Genomic DNA, 16,190 nt, shown 5'->3' with positions numbered 1-16,190 from the left:
AAAGTAATTGCGTACACCTTTATGAAGGAAATATTTAAATATCACGAAGAGGGTAAAAAGTACTCAGGACAGGTTATGCATGTGCAGAATTTAGTACCCAGTTAAGGGATTAAACAATGACACCCTAGAATTTGGAACATTGTAATAGAGGTGGGAATGGTACGTTCATTCGCCACCACATGGCCCCCAGGACGTGGGACAATGCAAGCTTTCGAAGCAGGAGCTGACCGATCCGTCACAATCAGTCTGATCGGCTCACCTAACATGTTTGTGTAACATATGACATTGACAAGTGTAGAACATAGATACAAGCCTGGAATGAAACATCTGGCAATGAGGAACGTATGAATTTGGAAAATACCAAGACAAAATAACAACGGTGAATGGACAGGGAAGGGAACTACCTATGTAAATACTTAATGGCTGGCAACCAGGTATTACTTAATTGTTAGCTGGTGTCCCTGTTGAAATTGTTAGGAAATCTACGTATTCCGACAGCTTCCCGTATAATCCTGGACTTGTAGTGTCTAGTGTGGGGTAAGAGCTCGAGCGTCTTGGAACATGACAGCATGATCCGACGATAGAGCGTGCTCAGCTATTGCCAATTTGACTGGTTGGTTGAGACGAATATTATGTTCATATTCTTTGATGCGGGTACCAATCGACCGGCATGTTTGGCCGATATATACTTTACAAACTATTATTCTCGTCATTATTCCATATTGAAAAATAGCTAATCACAAAGTTTATACAAGGAGTAACTTTAATACCACCTATTCGATACAATTTATTCCACTATAGTGTGGTTAAATACACATGGAAATTACCAAAAATTTGAAGGGTACATGTTTTGCCCACTATTTATTGGGCATCATCTGCCTCAATCAATCTTAAAACACACATGGTCTAAGGAGCCATAATAACTTACTTAAAACGTATTGATGAATATTTAACATGTGTTTATACTGTGGATGCAAAATGTTTACGGTACAAAAATATTGAATAAAACAGAACTTATACTAAAATCACTTTGAAAAATTGAAATGTTCGTCTAAAAGTAATTGTAACACATTGTTTTTAAAATGTAATCCTTGACAATAAGATACACTATTATAAAAGGAAGTGCTAAAAAACATCAAAGAATTTGCCGTCAAATGCTGCTAAAATATCCAAATAAAAGAAAGTAGGCAGGGCAACAATTTCGTGTAACCAGAAAATGCCTCATGTAGACGTGGATATCCGTAGTAAGCAATGTTGTCAATTTATTCTATTGTCCTAATATATCTGCAACATTAGTCTGAAGTTCCTACTTCTAGTGACAAGTACTTCACGACATACTACGATTTTTATCCAACTTTCCATGACGTCTTAAACTATACCGCCTCCAATTCAACTACATATTTCCATCCTTATTTTAAATATTGGCCTCAAACATGAGCATATACTGTATCTTTTAACCGCCTTGTTCTTATCCTGTGATGCCTTATTTTTGATATTCTGTTTTCCAAATGTAATATATACTGTTCAAGCTTTTCATCAAAAAGATCCATTTCAGTGTCAGACATGGATTACTTTTTAAAAACAATGTGTGACAATTACTTTTAGACGAACATTTCAATTTTTCAAAGTGATTTTGTTCTGTTTTCTTCAGTATTTTTGTACTGTAAACATTTTGCATGCACAGTATAAACACTTCTTAAATATTCATCAACACGTAAGTTATTATGACTCCTTAGACCATGTGTGTTCTAAGATTGATTGAGGCTGATGATGCCCAATAAATAGTGGGCAAAACATGTACACTTCAAATTTTTGGTAATTTCCATGTGTATTCAACCACACTATAGTGGCATAAATTGCATTGTATAGGTGGTATTAAACTTACTCCTTGTATAAATTTTGTGATGTATACTTTTCTGCAAGTACAGGGAATTTCGTATACCCCAGTATGTAAAAGTGGGGACAATTTGTCCTTGGTTTTACTCAGACCGTGAGCAATTTTAGTGGCAGTGCAAAACACGGTTTTTATATTGTGTTTGCGGAGGGCCTTGGCAATTCGATCTGTGCTGTTGTGAATGTAATGTGAGCTTATCTTGGTCATTTCTCTGGGATGTAGGGCTCTATGACTCTGCAAAATGCTGTAACCATTACCCTTGAACGCAACTTTGAGTGTGACCATCTCCACCTGGTTATGTGATGGCTCACAAATTCGTCTCGCCCTCTTGGCGAGTTTGTGAGAATGCCTTGTTTTTGTGCTGGATGGTGGTGAGAATCTGCATGAAGAAAGCAATTTGTGTGGGTAGGCTTACAATAGACGGTATGCCCTAATGAGCCATATGGTTACTTTCTTACTAGAACATCCAAGAAAGGAAGGCATCTGTCTGACTCCATCTAAATAGTTAATTTTATTGACGGAAGTTGCTCATTTAGATGAAGTTTCTCAGGACCTTCTGTCCAGACCACAAATGCATCATCAACATACCTCCACCATATCATAGGCTTGATGGGCGCCGAAGCAATAATCTCCTCTTCAAAATGCTCCATTAAGAAGATGAGAGTTTCACCCATTTCCACATGGGCATATGATTAAAAAGACATCGACAATAAGATGTATGTATTTTCAGTCCTCAGTCTGAAGGCTTGTTGGAACATCAGCAGCACCACCATTAGGTGTCATAGATGGCCTAGGCATCACTGAAGAGGAATACTGGGGTAATGAAGAGTGAAGTAGTTTCCCGTTGCTTTCCTTACTTAGCCAGAAGTTACCATTGCATATCACTCTGCCAACCATCTGAGCAACATTTTCACACCATACTTAGCAGGGATTGGCTGCATAAGTTATGGCACTACTAGCATCACTCATACTTGGGTCATTTTCCTGTTGTCAAAGTGAAGGATAAAATTGCGATAGATCAGTGAAAGCAACAACATATTTCTAGCACATACCAGAAGACATAATGTTCTGTAAACTGTAGGTCTCACCAGCAAAGCCATGACAATAAGATACACTATTTTAAAATTAGAAATGCTGCTGTGTTTGATAAGATTTCTAGGGAAATACCAAAGTCAGAGTACATATCTATGATGCTTAATTGATTACTGTTTGTATGGAACAAGTATACTAAACAAATGAAGAGTTGTGTAAAAAAGGTGATAAACATTATGCCAATAATTACAGTTTAGTCATCTTAACTGTTGTTGCATGCAAGCTCTTTGAAAGCATTCTGTATGATTATATTATACTCGTTAACAAAATTACTAACTGCTTCAAAAGAACGTAATTCAGGTTTAGGAGATGTTATTCTAGTGTACTTCAACGTATAGGATTCAAGCATAATATAGTAGATATTTTAGATTAAGGAGGTTAACTGGACTGTATCATGATTGACCTACCTAAGGCTTTTGACGGGGCTAATTATTGGTGAATAGTGACAAAAATGAGTGTAATTTAGTTGTATAAAATAGTGACTAAAAGGATGGTTATTTTTCTTGAAAATAGAATTAAAAGCATTAGGGTATGTGAAGCTTTATTTAATCCTGTAATGATTATGTGGGGTTATTTAGGGGTTGTGAAGGAGAGGGCATTTATATCTCCAGCAAGGCCACAATTAGAGTAGGATTACTTGATTAGAGAACAGGAAATAATGCACAGAGAGCAGCTCCATTTCTTGTGGGTGATTTCTGACAAAAAAAGTCGTGTTACAGAAATTTTGCAGAGTTTGGGCTGGGAAGACTTGGGGAAGGGAAACAAGCTGTACGACTAAGTGATATATTGTGAGTTGTCGTTGAAGATATCACTTGGAATGATATTAGTAGATGAATAAATTTAAGTCAGTGTTCTTTAAAAGTAGGAAAGATCACAACATGAAAATAATTTGAAATTCAAATGTTCATTTATAGAAAGGGGAGTTAGCGAGAGAAATGATTTACCATGAGAGTAGTTTCATAAATTTCCAAATTTGTTTTTTACTTAAACAATTGATATACATTCTGCCACCTGTGTGACAGCTCTAAATGCTGGTCAGTGTTGATCGATGGATTTTATTGTTGATTTATTTATGTATTAATTAAGTAATTTATTTATTTTAATGTGATATACAGGGACAGATGATGGATATTTCTGTAGTTATGATTTAAGCATTGTCCACTTGTTGGGAAATTGGCATGAATAATGTGGGATTATTTGATATTACAGTGAGGTGTTTTGGGAATGAACTTATAGACGTAGGTGGTTTGGAAAGTTCTCAGAATGTACTAGAATTAAGTGCCTTACCTCGGTGGAACTGCTTTTATTTTTCAACATGGTCTCCCTGTAGACTAATGCATTTGGTCTAGCGATTAATGCATTTGGTCTAGCGCTGTTCCAATGCCTTGATCCCATCTCGAAAATGAGATTCCTCCAGGCCTGCAAAATACCTCTCCAATTCGGCCATCAGTTCTTCCCTTGTAGAAAATCTCTGTCCACCGAGAAAAATTTTCATCTTGGGGAATAGATGAAAGTCTGATGGTGCCAAATCGGGTGAATAAGGTGGATGTGGCAACAATTCTTGCCCCAGTTCATGAAGTTTTGCCATGGCAATAACACTTGTGTGCGGCGGAGCATTGTCCTGATGATAGATGACCTTTTTCCTTGCCAAACCAGGCCTTGTTTCGTGTATCTTTTCCTGTAGTTGGTCTAGGAGGTTTGCATAGTATTGCCTCGTAATTGTTTGGCCAGTAGGAAGATAATCTATCAGCAGAATGCCTTTTGCATCCCAGAAAACTGGAGCCATAACCTTTCCGGCCGAACACACTGCCTTTGCTTTCTTTGGTGGTGGTGAATCAGCATTTTTCCACTTTCTGACTGCTGTTTTGTCTCTGGGGTATAGTAGTGGACCCAAGTTTCATCTCTAGTCACAAACCGGTGCAAAAAATCTTATTGGTTGCACTGAAAATGGGCCAGACTTTGTTCGGACATTTCCAATCTGTTGCGTTTATTGTCCGATGTCAAGAGTCGTGGCACCCATCTTGCAGATAATTTTTTCATACCCAATTCTTCAGTTAAAATATAATATACCCGTTCTGAAGACATCCATACAGCTTCAGCAATCTCTCGCACTTTCAGTCGATGATCCTCCATGACCATTTTATGCACTTTTGCGATAAATTCTGGGGTCGTAACACTTTTTGGTCGTTCACTACGCGGATCATAATCGAAGCTCTCCCGACCAAATTTATACTCGCTGGTCTACTTGACAACAGTTGAAAATGAAGGAGCAGAGTCCCCCAGTGTGTTCTGAAAGTCGATATGAATTTTCTTTGCTTTCATACCTTTCTTTACAAAGTATTTAATCACTGCTCGAATCTCAGTTTTTCCCATTGTCACAAATCACTACGCGGGAACAACAACAAGGAGTCATCACTACCGCACTCATGCAGCTAGAGCACTGACACGCCACATGTTCACTCACAGAGGATGTGCGTTTATTGCGTGGGAACCTCGTTGCTCTAGTACTGACATCTAGCGGTGTTTCCGAGAACTTTTCAAACCGTCCTCGTAGGAACATGGAAATGAACAAAGAAGCAACAAGTCAAGTCATGTGTAGAAAGGTGGGAACAAAGGAATGTGAATAGAAGGTTATATTGAAAATAGCTAGTCAGTGTGGAAATAGGAATCAAACAAAAGAGAACAGGGAGCGAGGAATGGTATTGTGTAAGGTTTTGGAGACAGTCTTTGTCCTTTCATGATTCTCTTATTCCATTGCTACCTTGTCTAGTGCTATCGTATCGTGTGTTTCTTTTCATGCCCTTATCTCTCTTATCACTCGTCTGTTCCATTCCATTCTTATCCCTTTCAGACCTGAAAGAAAACTGGAGGTGTGAATTTTTGTTTGTACGTCAAGAACTGACTAAAATGCTCCTCAATACACATATTAATAGTTTGTTTTATAAAATAAAAACTAACATCCGAAAAACAGGACCCACACAATCGCGCGTATCAAAATTCAAAACCTCGTTGTATCACGTACGATGGTGTAGCTTCAAAATTTACGTTCACTAACCAATGTACACACTTCATTGAATATATTCCGGTATTCAGTAAAGCTTCTAGATTAATATAAACGCAGTAAATAAATACTTACTTTCGGCACTACTGCTTCCTACCATCTCGCCGATCAACTGTGCTTTTTAAACTCTTCTTCCTTCGCCCTGGCGGTCAAGCGCATACTAAAATCAATTGAAATACACGCCACGTGTCCTGCACAATCACTGCAGTCCGGTGTAGCGCCGAAAAAACATCAAATACGGTCAGGGATAACTAAAATACGAACCCGCACAATTGTGCGTACTTGGTCTGAAAGGGATATATCTTTATTGGGATATAAATTATTTATGCTCCATTGTGCCAATATGAAAATTATGTTCTGAGCTGTTTCCTGTGTTTATTTATTTCCTCACTTCTTTATTCTACTTTTCTCATATCTTACTTATAGCCTTCTGAAGACACAAAGGAGGAAATATTCATAGAACAACACACTGCTGATCCGCTCGCTCTGTACATCAAGGAAGAAACAGGGTATGTACACCACAAACCCTATACAAATAGGAATAAGGTTGTACCTATTCACTGTTGTGTTCAGTTGTGGATAATTTATCTCCAAAAATTGGCCATTTTCATCAGTTTTATCCTTTCTTTACAAGGTTACGTTTATACTCTTAGTATATTAAAAATTGACTTGTTAAAATTATCTAAAATATTCATTAACTTTAAGATCATATTAATGTTCCTCATTGTAGTTTTATTGAATAGATATCTGCAAAAATAATATCTGGTAGATCTAGATATTTCTGGAGTTTATTTGCTTATACACTGAGAAAATGGAAATTGCAACACCCAGAAGGAGAGGTGCTACTTTGCTGCAATTGAACATGCAGTACAAGTGTTCGGTTGTGATTCGATGGTTACAATTTCAGGTCCCTCTGACCGCAAGTTCGGACAACAATAAATACAGGATGTGCCCACCACGAGCTGCAATACATTGATGAATTCGTCGAGGCATGGAGTCAATAAGGCCCTGGATCCCTTCCTGAGGAATTGTGGCCCATGCTTGCTGCACTGCTCGGGTCAGTTGTTCCAGAGTTGTGGGTGGCTGACGACGGTTGGCCAGTTGTCGACCCATAATATCCCACATATGCTCAATGGGACTGAGGTCCGGGGACCTAGCGGGCCATTCTAAGGTTGTGATGTCGTGGAGAGCTTCTCTGGAGATGCGTGCAGTGTGAACCCGGGCATTGTCCTGCTGAAACATCCCTTTAGCAATGTTCGCCATCATAGGGACAACCACTGGATTGACTACCCTATCAACGTACTGTCGAGCAGTCATAGTGCACTCAACAAGCACTAATTGTGATTTCAAATTAAAGCCAATAGCTTCCCAGACCATAATGCTTGGTGTTGGCCCTCTGTGCCTCTCGACAATAAGATCTGGGCGGCCCCTCTCCCCGGTGCGTAGGCGCTCACGATTCCGGTGATCACTGCGGGCAAGACAGAAGCGCGATTCATCACTAAAGACGACCCTATGCCATTCATCGACCCATGTTGGTCTTTCTCGACACCAGGCCAGCCTTACCCGTCGCTGTTGTGGGGTCAATGGAACACCTTCTGCAGAGACATGGCTTGTAAGCCAGCTGCACGCAGCCGATTACCAACTGTTTGTTGTGTAACGTGCGGTACCACAGCTGCTAGAATTTGTGCTGCTGTTGCATGGGGCTCCATCCGAGCCATCCGAATGATGCAGCGATCTTCTCTCACAGTTGTCTGTCGCGCTGGGCCTGTGCCAGGTCTACGAGTGTGGGTACCATCATTTGACCACTGCTGCCATACACGTTGTACCGTAGATGCATGTCGGCCAACACGTGCAGCGACAGTCCTTAGCGATAATCCAGCCTCACACAGCCCAATTATCCGAGCCCTCTCAAACGGCGACAGTTGTTGGTAGCGTGCTCTTCTCTGTCGTCAAGGCATGTTTGACGGGGAACACTTCACTGCACAGACTGCAAATCAACTACGCTACACCAGAGTCCGTATACAGGAGTTGATTCCTCTGCGACTAATCACGTGGGGAGAGCTGTAGCAACAATCCAATGGGTCTGAAACTTTGATCGTTTACATACCTACATGACATTGTTCCATAACATGAAAATCAACACAAACGACCAATGCCTTCATGGTGTTGCAATTGCCATTTTCTTAATTGTAATACATTTAAGCAATGATGAAAATTGTATTCTTTCTTTCACTGTCACTGCATTACTTGTTCATCATATTTTTGTCATCTGAAATGTCATCTGCAGCTGTTACATCAAGATATTATTAAAATCTGCAAATTCAAAATTTTTAATTTTTTTTTTGCTAGGGGCTTTACGTCACACTGACACAGATAGGTCTTATGGCAATGATGGGATAGGAAAGGCCTAGTAGTTGGAAGGAAGTGGCTGTGGCCTTAATTAAGGTACAGCCCCAGCATTTGCCTGGAGTGAAAATGGGAAACCACGGAAAACTGTCTTCAGGGCTGCCGATAGTGGGATTCGAACCTACTATCTCCCGGATGCAAGCTCACAGCCGTGCGCCTCTACGTGCACGGCCAATTTGCCCAGTGTTAAATTTTTGACATTGAAAACAATATAATTATTTCAAGTTACATAATTTATTTCCATTGATCAGGATATTAATGGCTTCATTCAGTATTACAGTAATGCTAGGAATATTGTCTTTTTTAAAATTATGTGGTTAGATTTAATTTCATATGATCTGTCCAGTTCTACTGTGTGTTAAGTCAAATTCCTCCATTTATGGATGCCAAAGCAGAAGGGTTAGATTTAATTTCATGTGATCTGTCCATTTCTACTGTGTGTTAAGTGAAATTCCACCATTTGTGGACGGCAAAGCAGAAGGGTTGTAGAAATGAAACCTTCAGATCAGTAGATCTGCATCTTTGATACCATAGTTTTGAACAAAAATTTCCACATTGTTGTAAGCATAACAAGATATCAAGGTGGTGATTTGAAGTTTGTTCCATTGTTACGGTCATACTGGTTGATTGTTGCCATTTCCTACTTTTCATTTTAGCTCACATCATCAGTCAAGCGCTTGTACTGTGTTGATTGCAAACACATTTACTGAATTAGTAAAAGTAGTATATGATTAATATAAAGTAATCAAATGGGCAGCTACAAGAGAAATTTTAAATTTGTTAAGGTGGCCTAAAAAATTGCCAGAATTCTGCACATAGGTAAATTTACAATCTGATGATTGTAGGTAAATAATAATGTAATGATATAATTTTATTTCAGAATTCTTATTATAACAGTGATGTAACAGTGTAGCACAACTATATATCCCATTATCAAACTTTTAACCCAGTAGTGTCCTCTTAACTGTGGGTGTGCCATTGGGCTATTTGGTGGTTATGTTTTTTGCTGTCACACCTTTGCAGTTTACTGCATAAAACGATCTTTGATTGCCACTCCGGCTCTCCCTAGGATTCTTTTGGTTGCTCTAGTGGATTCTTCCAATCTTCAGTTGGCAGTGGAGATGAAGCTTTTTCTCTGCAGTCAGAACGACCCCTTTGGCATAGAGAAGTGTCCGTGGTATTGGCTTGTTCAGATCTGACATGACATGTCTATTACAGGAATGAACAACAGTGGTGATAAGGCAGGGTGTCTGCAGAAGTCATGGGATGCTCCTGCGGCAGCTTGAACATAACTCCTGCATGTTACGTAGAGCAATTGTCCAGAAAAAAAAAAGTTCTGAAGAGGTATGTTCTCGTAGCGCTGACCAGATTAGGTCATGTGTACCCTAAAGGAAGGCCTTCTCAAGGTGCAGAAAGTGGAGATGAAGCATCTTATTCTTTTTGGAGTGTTTCTGCCTTACTTTTTTTTTCAAAGTTGCTTTACGTCGCACCGATACAGATAGGTCTTATTTATGGTACAGCCCCAGCATTTGCTTGATGTGAAAATAGGGAAACCACAGAAAACCATCTTCAGGGCTGCCGACAATGGGGTTTGAACCCACTATTTCCCGAATACTGGATACTGGCTACACTTAAGCGACTCCAGCTATCCAGCCCGGTCGTGGCGTTTCTCACCTAACAACCTTGCAGTGTGGATTACAGCTTTTGTGCCACAATTTTTCACAAATCCAGCTTGGCCATTGTAAGTTTGGCTAAGTCACTAATCCTTTGGTTGAGGACTTGTTCAAAAACTGTCATTGCGTGGTTCAGAAGTCCGATTGGGTGGTAATTAGAAAAATCGGCAATGCTTCCTTTATTTTTAATGGATGCTCTGTCACCAATATTTTGGTATTTGACCTTCTTTGTTCAACTGGTTGATAAGCTGTTTTAGCCACACTGCTGCATCCCACCATTGGGACAACCAGACTCTGCCGGAGTATCCTTGGAAACGATGACTATTCCTGTTTTCATCTCCATCTGTACAGTCTGGACTTCGGTGACGCAATTTCCTTCTTTGGACCATCAACGGCGGAGGTGGTTGGAATTGGTAGATGGGGAAATTCCAAGATCTAAATTTTTCAAAGTAGTTCCGCCAGTGTCCTGCTCTTCCTGCTGGACGAGTATCATTTTACAGCATCAAAACTAGTTTGTGACGAATATTCATCAATGCAACATGAAACACCATTTTACTGACAATCTAATTGAATACCTGATAAATCACTTGTCACCAAAGAACCTAATTACATAAAGAAGAATTGCTGCAGAGCATTGCAGCTTTTCCTTGATGTGATGTGCCACAAAACACATGGTATAAAAACCACTGTCGTATTTTCTGCCCCGTGTTCTCATGTGATGGCAATATGTTATATGATGATCAAGATGTCTAGCCTGTCGTATCTGGAATCAAATCCCCCTTTTATTTGTCCCCTTATTTTCTCCTAAGTGTGCAACAATGAGAACTCAGTGTCAAGCCTCCCATTACATTGCTTGTTTGGAAGACATGCATCATGTAGTGCCATATAAATGCTGGGCTTACAGAGTCAATTGGGAATTACCACTTCATGTTATGATTTATTTTGTCCTGCATGTCCTGCATGATCAAATTTTCCCAGCTGTTTGTTGTAAACGGATACCACCTTTAATCAAGTAATTTGTATTTCCATCTCTTCATTCGTAGAATATCTAGATCACTCTGCAGTGGGGACAGAGGCACGGACTTTGATGCTACACTGAAGATGTTACCGTTCCACTAACATACCTGCCAATTACTCTGGAAATTCCATAAAATGTATGGATTTTGATTGTGTTTTACAGTTGTACGGGTATTACTTGATGCAACACACATTAATTTTTTTTTATCTAACAATTGACAATAAACTTTATTATGTACTCTTATACAACAGTTAAACCGCCCCGCTTCGTGTCGAGATGTCAACTAATATAGTTCGCGGAAATCTCCCAACTAATTCTTATCCAGATTTTTCGCAGGTGTGACTGACTGTGAGACACAAGTTTAGCTCCGGCAGACTACAGTCCTCCTTTACTGGTTACCAAAAATAACCTCGTCCGCAGTAATTCACAAGAGCTATCTATGAATCTGCTCTCTTCGTATGAGAAGTTCAGGAATCCTACTCTTATTTAACTTACGATTTTCTTCCCCGTCCGGGATGGGTATCGTGTATACAATGTTTTCAATATCTAATTTGTGTCCCTCAAGCCATCGGCTTTAAAGATTCTACAAGTATATTTTACCCATTTTAAGCCTTCTTCCTAATGTCGCCTGATGACGATTCACACTATCGGGCACCTGGATGATGACTGATGCTCTTGGTTGCAGAGGGAGGATTTATACATGTAGGAGGGATGCTCTGCTTGGCATTATCTACTGTTGTGCAATCATTCCTTTTGATGATCACTGAACCAATATCTTTGAGACTCATCCCAGAGATTCCATCCTTTTTTCCAGTTATGATGGTGTTTTTTGCTAATTTTTCCTGTTCCTTTAATGGGTGTAATTAATTAATTAATTAATTTCTTGCACAAAGATTTCCATGCATGTCCTCGGCATGTGTGCATTACTCTGCCAGTATGGATGCCAACTTCTCTCCAGTCCTAATTAAGTACAGTTCCATCCTGTCGACCTTAGCTTCATTAGATATTTCCCAAAATTCTTAATTACTTATGTCCTTGTTAATGACAATGCTGAAATCTCTCACAATGATAGTTATTAACCTGAATTTCATTGTTAATTACCCGAGGTCTTCCGAAATGTTGCGATCTCCTTCAATGTTTAGTGGGCCGCATCCCGCCATGGGTTGTCACGCCACAGAATGTGAGATGAACTTGCAATAAAAAATATGGATGCACTTCATCTTGTAGTCGAAATTTCAACAAGGTAGAATTATGCACTCATAATCCACCTATAATGACGAAATGTTTACATATGAAGTGGAGGCATGTAAATATTTCTTCAAAATCTGGAAGTTATGGAAGAAATTTGACATAAATAATGAACCATACATCTACAGCGGATTCTCTTGTCAATCTTGTTCCTGATGTAGACTTCAATCGTCCTGCGCATCTTCCAGTTTTCCTCTGCCACCGATAAAATTTTGTTACATATGTCATCGATAAAATCTCATATTAAGTACCTCCACTCTGGACATTCCTGGATTTTCTCCAAATTTCTGTTGATATTTACAGTTCCTTGAAGTGGTCCTTCAGCCCATTTTTCTCCTGTTAAAGTAGCAATATTGAGGGGCCGTAGGACTTCTCCTCCGGCGGTTATCTCCGCTGCTGGTATGGTGACATAATCAAGTTGAATTTTTCTTCTTGGGCATGGCATCCCTTCAGGTTCACTGCATTAAATGTAGCCTCCCGCTGCCGTCCATACTTTAAATTTTATAGCAGCTGTTCTTGAAACTCTTAATAATTGTAAATGGTCAACGTATGAGTGAACAAATTTGGCATGGATATTATCCCTTGGTTTAGACATCATGGTTCTCCTTGCAAGCACAAATTCATTTTTCTCTAATGGACGATGGAATATTCGGTTCCTCACTCTATGCAACCGGCGATGTGCCTGCCGACGTAGGTGTTCAGCCGTATTTTGTGAACATAATTCCTCTAATGGTCGAGGATCACTGGGTCACTGAACCATATCATGCCAGTTTCCCACCGGGTATTGGTTAAATTGAATGACGCATGCAATTCTCCCTATAGATTCGTGTACAGTGTTATTGACACAATTGACTATCAGGTTTAACACCTCAACCCACTTAAAGTGCTCTTGGGCACAGTAAATACTGCAGAATTTTGCAATTACCTGCATTACCCTCGCGCTAGGATTTCCTTCAGCATGTCTAACACTAGTGATAATATGATGAATTTCGAAGTTCTTAAACTGTGCGGAAGTAAACTGGGGACCATGATCTTTGAGAAGGAATTTCGGCTTGACCATATACATCTCAAAAAGAGCTTGGAGTTTCCTTTATGCATAGGAAACAGTGCTGTATGTTTGGAGAAGACGTCCAAGTTTACTAAGACAAACTATCTGCAATGCTCTCCTCTCACGAGGGGCCCGTTAAAGTCCATAGCTAATAGCTCCTTTGGTTCTCTTGAATGGTTGAAACAACCTTATCGATCCCGCCATGATCGATAACTCTGTACACGTGCCAAACGAATCCCTTTCGTAGCTGCGTGTTTATCAAAATCCGCGATTTTACATGGTCACTATCTACAAATTTCATGAGTGTATTATCCAGAAGCAAGTAGTTATCAGCGATCTTTCGGATGGCAAAGTATCATGGATCCTTAGCTTTTAGTGTCCCTCGAAGATATGAGAATATTTTCCCGCAAAAAGTGTCTCTTGATTGTAGGTCTCTTAGTTGTCCCAAATCTATCAGGAAATCTCGTTCTTCCTAGACTAGATGTTTTACCACATTTTCTTCCTCATTAGGGTTTCTGATTAATAAGTCTGCCAGGACATTTGACTTCCCTGAGCAGTGCTCAATCTCAAAGTCAAATTATTTGATAAACAGAGCCACCTGACCACTCTTTCACTCGCAACACCGGTCCTCATTATAAAAGTAAGTGCCTTGTGATCTGTCTTAATGATGATATGAAATCCATAAATCACCTTTTTCCAGTGCTGCAATGCCTGAATAATAGCCAGTATTTCCAGTTCCATCACACTGTACCTGATCTCATGCGGTCTTACTTTCCCACTATAGAAGGACAAATAATTCCTATCAGTGGGCTGGTTTGAACTTTCCTGATATGAAAGTGCCCCAATTCCCACAGAAGATGAATCCGTTTGAAAAATGAGGGATTTCTGAAAATCAGGATAACCTAGCTTGACGCTGTTTAGCAGTAGCTTCTCGGTCTTCCTGAATGCTTCCTTACATTCTGGACTCCACCTCCACTTATTGTTTTATGAAGCAAGCTCTGAAATGGGGGCCACAACGTCGGTATAATTTGAGCAGAGATCTGTGAAAAATTGGCACATTCCAATGAATAGCCGGACATTTTTCAATCTGGAGATCTAAAAGCATTTGTACCTTACAAACAGCAATTTTTTCAGGTATGACCCGTCATATTTTTACATTAGACACTGGAATTATTGGCAACTTATTTTGATGTCTGAACTCATCAAAAAGAGCTTGAGAGACGATTTTGATACTGGCACCAGTATCCACCAAAGATTTGACCTTAAAGTTACATATGCGGACATTGATTGGGGATGCCTTCTTTATTTTGGTAATTTCCTGTTTCAAGTGGTCTTCAACTAGGTCATGGGATGTAATGGTTCAAGAGTCAATTTTTTCAACCACCCAGTCATCTGATGCTTTGTATTTAAAATCTGGGATTGATGACTCTGAAATTTGATCCAGCTTTTTCTATCAGGTGAAGATTGTGAATCATGTTCGAAACTCGGCGCAAAGGGACTTAAGTTGGAATCCTGGTGATTTCCTCCTTGGTACTCTAACCCTTCAGCCCCAAAACAGTCTGTGTTTACTTCCTGGTGTTGAATGGCACGCTTCCACTTTCTTTGTCCTGAGCTCTTCTCTTGTCGTTATGTCGAGAATTCTGGGCTCTGTTATTTCCCAGTCCCTTCGGTTATTTTAGTCATTCCTAAAATGTCTGCACTTACCTCTGTTTCCACAATATCGTCTCAAGTTTGGGTTCCTCTTCTGGGGGTAATTCCAGTTCTCCCTGCGCCTGTTCCAGTCCTCATTTCTAGGATGTGAGTGTTCCAATATTTTTCCAAACTCGTCTTACTTTGGCCGATTGTGGCTTTCCCTGGTCTGATATTTCCTGACCTCCTTTGGGAACCTGACTGATAGTATTCACGTGGTGTTCGTGGGATCGTCCTCCTCTTGGTGGCGTTTGGTTATGCGTCTGGTCTAGCTGTTGGAGGATCATCTCCACTTGTATGGGCGGCTCTACCTTTGGTGTATCGAGCATCCTTTGAACCTCTGGAGGAATTGCTTTTGGATACCTTGAACTAAGTCTGGCTCTGACGGTGCTGCTTCAAGTTCGTAAAATTTAACAAGCTGAGCTGTAAAATATTCAGAGTACATGGTACGGCCTATAGCTTCGTACCTATGTGAGTACGGTTCAAGTTTCAGGCTCTGCTGGACTTCTGTGCTCCAAAACTTGCTTAGAAATGCCCGTTGGAACTCATCAGAAGTGTCGAATGTTAATGAAGGCCTTTGAACCATAATAACGGTGCTCCTAGATTTCTCTCAGCTGCCCTTAACCCCTCAGCACCGACCTCTATACGTGGTATAGACACCCTTTTCTTCCGTAGCCGCCAACCTCTATACATGGTATAGACCCATACATGGTTTCGCCTTTATGGCTATAGCGTGAAGAGTTTTGGTGTTATGGATATGCAAATTGTTTTGTTTCTGAGAAGACATTTTCGGGTTTATCAGTGTTCTCAATAAGAATTGAAAATCGTTAAAGTGTAGTTGCTTTTGTAAGGATAAGTATTTGTCAATTATGTCTGAGCACCAATCCCTGCTTTTTTAATAGTCCGTTTGCTTCATTCTTTCCCACAGAATAAAATAAAGAAATGATGATCTGAGAAGTTTGTCTTTTCGTGTGATGTTCTTTGCTCTAATTTTGTATGAAGAGTGCGGTTTATTTAGTATATTTGTCTTTATTTCTCAGCTTGTAGTCTTTTCGTAACGT

General features: G+C 39.9%; 1 protein-coding gene across 1 annotated transcript in view; it reads left to right on the top strand.

The window, feature by feature from the left end:
• The window catches only part of LOC136875073 (zinc finger protein 665), a 169,373-nt gene that overhangs the window by 28,869 nt on the left and 124,314 nt on the right, over nucleotides 1-16,190 (top strand). The window contains exon 5 of the mRNA XM_068227884.1: nucleotides 6,474-6,556. Coding sequence (XP_068083985.1) covers nucleotides 6,474-6,556 — 83 coding nt within the window. The remainder of the gene's footprint in view (nucleotides 1-6,473; nucleotides 6,557-16,190) is intronic.

The sequence above is a fragment of the Anabrus simplex genome, chromosome 5, assembly GCF_040414725.1.
Source record: "Anabrus simplex isolate iqAnaSimp1 chromosome 5, ASM4041472v1, whole genome shotgun sequence".
In the NCBI taxonomy this organism is placed as follows: Eukaryota; Metazoa; Arthropoda; class Insecta; order Orthoptera; family Tettigoniidae; genus Anabrus; species Anabrus simplex.
This window is presented reverse-complemented; position numbering and strand designations above follow the sequence as displayed.